The sequence below is a fragment of the Arachis duranensis genome, chromosome 8 (genome assembly GCF_000817695.3).
Source record: "Arachis duranensis cultivar V14167 chromosome 8, aradu.V14167.gnm2.J7QH, whole genome shotgun sequence".
Classification (NCBI taxonomy): domain Eukaryota; kingdom Viridiplantae; phylum Streptophyta; class Magnoliopsida; order Fabales; family Fabaceae; genus Arachis; species Arachis duranensis.
Window position 1 is genome coordinate 13,490,945 of NC_029779.3, and position 7,851 is coordinate 13,498,795.

At 27.2% G+C, this 7,851-nt stretch overlaps 1 protein-coding gene across 1 annotated transcript; it reads left to right on the plus strand.

Annotated features, from left to right (window-relative positions):
* Positions 1-5,835: 5,835 nt before the first annotated feature.
* Positions 5,836-7,472, plus strand: LOC107460953 (purine permease 1-like). Its single transcript, XM_016079388.3, has 2 exons — positions 5,836-6,646; positions 6,967-7,472. Exons 1-2 carry the CDS (start codon positions 5,897-5,899, stop codon positions 7,348-7,350), a joined length of 1,134 nt encoding a protein of 377 aa, XP_015934874.1. The 5' UTR covers positions 5,836-5,896; the 3' UTR covers positions 7,351-7,472.
* Positions 7,473-7,851: the final 379 nt, after the last annotated feature.

Consider the following 7,851-nt stretch of genomic DNA (forward strand, 5'->3'; position numbering starts at 1 on the left):
TAAAAGTTATTCTATACATGTGTGCAGTCGAAAGATAAATTACTGGAGTTTATTTTATTTTTCTAAATTATTATAATTATGCCTTATTCATTAAATGCTAATTGTAATATTGTAATATATATAATTATAATAAAGATATTTTTCTAAAATAAATTTAGAAGAGATAATAGTACTTTTATTTTGGAGAAAAAATGAATTCATGAGGAATTAACACCTCACTTTTATTCGTTGATAATGTATTAAATATTGATTTTATATAATTATAATAAAAATATTTCTCTAAATTAGTATAACCATGCATTATTCGTTAAATGTTAATTGTAATATAATTAAAATAAATATATTTTTCTAAAATAAATTTAGAAAAGAAAATAGTGATTTCATTTTAGAGAAAAAATGAATTCACGAGAAATTAACACCTCACTTTTATTAGTTGGAGAAAAAATCCAGTTTTAGTATATTTTGTCATTATTATATATTTTTCTCTAATCATATATCCACTGTTTTCTTTTCTTTGTTTCAACATTTTGAACCTGGGTTTAACTTCTCACAGTTCTCACTTCTCAGTCATTCTATTAGATGTAGTAGATAACTATTGAAATTCTTTGATTAATATAGGAAAAAAATATATTATTATATAATAGAATTAATATGAGTATATTTTATTATTAAATAAACAAAGTTAATATAAAATAAAATTATACATAAAAAACAAAGAAAAATAAAATTATATACTTAAATATATATATATTCAAATCAATTAGTTGATATAATTAATTCATCATAATAAATTGACTTTAATGAGTTAAATAAAATAAAGCAGAAGCATGCTACGTTGATTAGGGGTGTTCAAAACGATCCAGACCGAACTAAACCAACCAACCGACCTGAAAAATCGAAAATCAAACAAACCAAAAACTGAAAAAAAATGTATTTTGTTGTTTTTGTTGCGGTTCGATTCGGTTTTCGGTTCTGACATTGAAAAGCCCAACCAAACCGAACCGAACCGGAAAGATAGAAAACCCTAAAAAAAACCAAGCCCACCCCACCCCCAAATGCACGTAACCTAGCCTAAACCAAGCCCACCCCACCCCCTAAATGCACGTAACCTAGCCTACCCCAGCAATCCCCAAGCCCTACCCCCAAACAAAGAACATAACCTAGCCGCTCTCTCCCTAGGTCTCAGCACAGCCTCGCTCTCTGCACCTCTCAGCGTCGGCGAGGGACCGTTCCTCCCACCACCTCGTCGCGTCGCCGACCTTCCTCGCATCGCCGCCCTTCCACTGCTCCCAGGACCTCCTCGCGAACAGAGCAGCCCAGCACACAGCCAGCCACAGCCAGATCCCAGCGCCCAGATGCTCAGGACCTCCCTCGCAAGTAGCAAGTCGCACCCAGTAGTCTAATACTCCAGTAGCACAGAGAACCCGACACCCAGCAACATCCTCGCAAGTTGGACCCAGCACCACCCACTCACCCAGCGGACACAGAGCACTGTTTCAAGTCAGATATGGAGCCCGAACCACCGAGTCAGGTATGTAACTTAACTAGAATTGATGTTCTGTTTCTTGTTCATTACTTCATCTCCAATTGCTTCAACTGCTTCTGGTGTTTGTTTTGTGCTGTTGAATTACTGAAACTGCCTCTGTTGTGTTTTATTTTGTTGTTCTATTGAGTATTGAATTACCGAATTATTTTTGAAGTGATTTAGTATGTTTTGGAGCTTCTGGATCTTTATAAGGTTAGATTGAAATCAGTATGGTCAGCTAAATTTGAATAATAAGAACATGATTTTGATTTTGTACGATATGAATTACTTTTGTTGGTATTGTTGCTGGTTGTTTAATGAATTTCTAAATTTGTTTACCGTGAATAGATTGTGTAGAAATAGCATTCTACTCCAAATTATATGTGTTGTTAGAGTTTATTGTAATAATTGTTAAGAGTTTTTCTAATAATATATCTATTTTTTCAACCTGGTGATGAGCAAGCTTTCCATGAATCAGGTCATGTTGTTGCAGGCTGGTTCTTAAAATATTTTACATAAGTGTGTGTGTTTTATACAGGGTTAAAGAGTCAATGCAGATGTTAAGATTTACATGTGTATATGAGAGATTTGATTCTTTATTTGTGCATGCCCTTAATTATTTGGTTGTTTATTTATATATCATGCTAATTATGAGTGTAGATTATGACATGTTACGATCAACAGTATGTCACTATACTTTCAACTATAATGCAGAAAATTTCAGCTTAAAACATTAAAATACAAAAATTGAAACAGAAGTATTTAAGAAATGCATATCATTAAAGGTAAAAATTCAATTTTTATATAATAGAATAGATAATATAATAGACGGCGAGAAAGAAAAAGATAAACATTTTAGATCCTAAGTTGTTTCATTTGGATGTTGCAATGTGGGTATCACATTATTTTACTTATTCTATCCTATGGACTTTTTTGTAACTTTATTTCTGTATCAATGGAATTTCACTACCTTTGAGTACTAAATTAAAATTCAAAATGAAACTGAAAAAAAAGTAAAGAGTATACAATTATTGATTGCAAAATACTCTAAATAATAAAAAGTCAAATTAACTTTAATATTAAATTCATTAATACGATTTTAATTTTATATAATAGTTAGAAAATAAATTAGTAAAAACAAATGGAAAAATGGCTTTAATTAGTATTTGATAAAATATTCATTTAGAATAATTAAAAAATATAAAATTATTATATTATTAAAAATAATACATTTTTATGTTAAACAAATTATATTTAAATAAAATATTTATAAAATATAAAATTTAGAGTAACATAGCTTCATAAAAATTAATCATTAATTAATTATGAACTAACATAAAATTATAATACAATTTATTTACGAAAAAATAATCAACAATTAATATTAATGAATATAAAAATCATCCAAACACTTTGATTAAAAGTATGAGTGGTTAATTATTATTCATTATTAATAACAAATTTTATATCACATCCGCTTCAATAATAATAAATAAAAATACATAAACTTAATATTTAAGAGAAAATGATGAGATAAAATCATAACACAATTCTAAAATAAAAGCTTAAATTAAACCATAATATCATTGCACAACACAAATTAAAAGTAATTTCACACTACAATATACCACACAAATAGGTAAATGACTTAAGTTTAATTACGGATTTTTTTTAATTTATGCAAACATGATAACACCATGGTCTATAAATGCTTAATGAATAACATATCATATATTGCTCTGAATAATGAGTACGGGAGTTGAAGAGCGTGTACTGATTTGTGTCTATGATAGTTGCCTTCTTGTGACAATGCCTCATAGGAAGAAAAAGAATTGTTGTGAAAGCTACCCAATGAAAGAATAATTGGTAAATGAATGATATTTTCTTCTAGCATATATGGTCTTTTATAGTGGTAAAATAAAAATGGAATGGAATAAAATTTTGTATTTTTATATTAGAAATAGAATTTGATATTTATCCTAATAAAATTAAATAACTAATTAGTTATATTTAAATAAATAAAATAAATCAAATAAAAATATTTTAAGAATTAATCAAATCAATTAGTCAATACAAATAATTAGTATAATTAATTTTATTTGATTTATTGAATTCAAAAAATAAATTAAAAAATAATTGATTGAATTAATTAGTTGATATAATTAATTTATTATAATTGATTGGATTTAATGAATTAAAAAAATAAATAGAAAAATATAGGAGACAATGATTTTTTTAACTAAATTAATATGTATTTAATCAGTATAAGTAACAAATCATCTATGTTATTATGTACCTTATAAATTAATGAATTAAAATAATTGATATAATAAATTACAATTATTTGATTGATATAAATTATAATAAATCGTGTGATATTTAAATACTTAATCAAATCAATTAATTGATATAATTAATTTATTGTAATAAATTGTATTCAATGAGTTATAAAAAATAAATTAAGAAACACGCTAAGAAGTATGTCACGTTCATCATGAAGTACAAAAATTTAATTTTTATATAATAAAAATATACATTCTTATATATATTATAGAAATATGATTTGATTCCATGAACTTGCTTATTTTTTTTAACTTGCCACCTATATTCAGTATGGAATTTTAATTTTCTAAAATAAATTTAGAAGAGAGAATAGTACTTTCATTTTGGAGAAAAAATAAATTTATAAAAAATTGACACTTCACTTTCATTAGTTGATAATGCATTAAATATTAATTTTATATAATTATAATAAATATATTTTTTTAAATTAGTATAATCATACATTATTCATTAAAATGTTAATTGTAATATAAATATAATAAAGATATTTTTCTAAAATAAATTTAAAAGAGAGAATAGTGCTTTCATTTTAAAAGAAAAATAAATTTATGAAAAATTGATACCTCACTTCAATTAGTTAAAAAAAATATAATTTTAGTATATTAAGTAGAAGTATATTATTATTATTATTATTATTATTATTATTATTATTATTATTATTATTATTATTATTATCATTAAAAATATTTTTGATTGATAATTGATAAGTAGTTTAATAATGTATTAAATATGAATTTTATATAATTATGCATTATTCATTAAATACATTTATTTTGGAGGAAAAATGAATTCATGAGAAATGCACACCTCACTCTCATTAGTTAAAAAAAAACTCAATTTTAATATACTAAGTAGATTATACAAATAGAAATACTTGCTAAGTATATATAAAAGAGGAGATATATAATTATATATAATATAATTGCTATATATGTAGCAGATATAAATTGTTATAATTATAGAGACTTATTATAATTATATTGAATTTAATTATGAATATAAATAAATAAAAGTGATAATAATTAATATTTTTATATTTAATATTTACCATAAATATAAAGAATATTGAGAAAAAAGTAGATACTGACTTTATTTTATTTTATTTTATGTCCTGGATTTCTTTACTTAAATTAATGGAGAAAAAAATCTTTATGATTATATATCAATCTCAATCACAATAAATAAGATGAATCAGTTGAGCAACTAACAAATTTAATGGGTAAATGTTATTTTTTATTTATGAAAAAAATGAAGTAACATACATGCATATATTAATATAGAAAAAATATATACTCACATCTTTAAAATCTTTAAGAATATTTGATTGTATTATCCTTCAAGCAAAAATATCTATCCTTTATTGTCAAGATTTTTTATTATATATTTAAAAAGATTCTTAAATATTAAAATTATTTAAATGTGAAGAATAATTAAACAGTATAGTACTACTATATATAAGTGTGTGTTGGTAAGATATAAAATGATACATAAGATTGTTTAATTAACTTGACGAAGAGAGTTCAATTATTGGTTATCCATATATAGAAAAGTACATGGAACAAACTTTAAATCAATCAAAAATGGAATAACTTAATTAATTATAAATATAGTAATTAGTTTTATTTATTTATAATTTAAAATATTAGTTATTAAATATTTCACCACATTTAAATTAGGAAAAAATACGTTCAGTATCATTACAACGTAAATCATAAAAATTGATTTAAATTAGCTTCTGTTTTTTCACTTTTCTTCTCTTTCTAAATGCCTAAAATATAATAAATTAGAAAATAGATTTAAAGCTATCCAATTTACAAAAAAAAATTTTAATACCTAACATAAGCATCATCTGTATAAAAATTTTAGATTCACCCAAAAACATTTGACTGGTTTTGGTTTTTTGCTCAAACCATCTTTAATTCCTTGACATTATTATTCATATATATTAATAACACACCTGCAATAATTGAAGTAGCAATAATACCACGTAACTCGAATAACAAGAAGCAACAGCTAATTAATTAAGCCATGGCAGAACCAGTTGAAGCACAACAACAACAAAGAAAGACAACAATGAAGAGAACCCTCCTCGTAACTAACTGCATCCTCCTTTCAGTCGGGACCAGCGGCGGCCCTCTCATTATGCGCCTTTACTTCCTCCATGGCGGCCACCGCGTTTGGCTCTCCAGCTGCCTCGAAACTGCCGGATTCCCCATCATGCTCATACCCCTCATCCTCTCCTACTTCCGCCGCAAAAACAACCGCCACTACCCTTCCGAAACAGAAAAACTTAAAACTACGATGGTTTCAATGAAACCGCCGCTGTTCTTCGCAGCCGCCTTCATCGGCATCCTCACCGGCCTCGACGACTACCTCTACGCCTGCGGTGTCGCCCGCCTCCCGGTGTCCACCTCCGCCCTTATCATCGCCACACAGCTCGCCTTCACCGCCGTCTTCGCCTTCCTCCTCGTCAGGCAGAAGTTCACGCCGTACTCCGTGAACGCCGTCGTGCTCCTCACCGTTGGCGCGGGGGTGCTGGCACTCCACACTCGCAGTGACCGGCCTACCGGAGAGTCGACGGTGGAGTACGTGAAGGGTTTCGTTATGACTCTCATGGCGGCAGCTCTGTACGGATTCGTGTTGCCGCTTGTGGAGTTAACTTACAAGAAGGCGAAGCAGAACTTAACTTATTCTTTGGTTATGGAGATTCAGTTCGTGATGTGCTTCTTTGCTACTGTTTTCTGCGTCGCCGGCATGATCATCAACAATGATTTCAAGGTTTCTTCTTTTAAGCTTGTTTAACATAAGAATTTAATTTTGATAATTTAAAATAAAATAAAAAAATTATGAAAAGAATTTAATTTTAACACATTTAATAGAAAATAAATGTGATTAAATGATTATGAAAAATATTTACGCTATTAATATATTAAAATTAATTTTTTATCAAAATAAGAATGCATGTTAATATTTATTTTCTAATATAATATATTTTCATTAAAAGTTAAAACTTAAAGAACTATATAGATAATAGATAAAAACAATTGCACGTTCCCACTTAATAAGTTTGGTGTGATTTTGGGATAAAAAATTGACAGGTAATTCCAAGAGAAGCAAGAGAATTTGGGCTTGGAAGAGGAAATTACTATGTGGTGATGGTGGCAAGTGCAATTATGTGGCAAGCATTCTTCTTAGGAGCAATAGGAGTTATTTTTTGCTCCTCTTCATTGCTGTCTGGTATTTTGATTGCTATATTGCTCCCCGTAACGGGAATTTTGGCCGTTATTTTCTACAAGGAGAAGTTCCAAGTTGAGAAAGCGGTTTCTCTTGTGCTTTCCCTGTGGGGCTTTGTGTCCTACTTTTACGGTGAGATTAAGCAAGCCAACAAGGAGAAGATGACAATGATGGATTCCAAAAACAGTGTCCCAGAGACAGAGCAGATTCAGACTCTTGCTGTTAGTCACAGTCCCAATAATATTTAGTTAGTTACCTGGGGTTAGGAGATACTATTTAATTTTGTTTTAGAAAAAATCTAGGAACTATCATTTTTATTAAAATTTGGTAGCACTTAATCGGTTAAATAAAAGTGAATAATCTTATATCACACCATTAAAAATATTAATAATGATTAATTAATGACTACAAATCACAAAATCTAGTAATTCCTTAACACTTCTCTTTGTTTTATATATCTATGTTATTTTTTGTGAATCAATCTCATTCATTTTTAATCTTTGACCATTTATTTAAAAGATAAATAAATTTTGATACATACTATAATATTTATATATAGTTATCTAAATTTACTAAAAAAAGAGATAAAATTTAATATTTAATTTAAAAAATATTAAAATAAATCATTTTTAAATATTTAAAATTTTTCATAAAAGATAAGTTTAACAAATTCAGCACTAAAATTTATAAATTGTAAGTTTATTCTTCAAAAAGAAATTATCAGAAAACAAAATATATTTACTCTTCAA

What these genes read in the sequence shown, in the direction of transcription:
- LOC107460953 (XM_016079388.3), top strand. Translation starts at nt 5,897, where the DNA reads ATGGCAGAACCAGTTGAAGCACAACAACAACAAAGAAAGACAACAATG. An exon ending in TCATCAACAATGATTTCAAG is followed by an intron (nt 6,647 to 6,966) that starts GTTTCTTCTTTT and finishes AAAAATTGACAG; the next exon opens with GTAATTCCAAGAGAAGCAAG.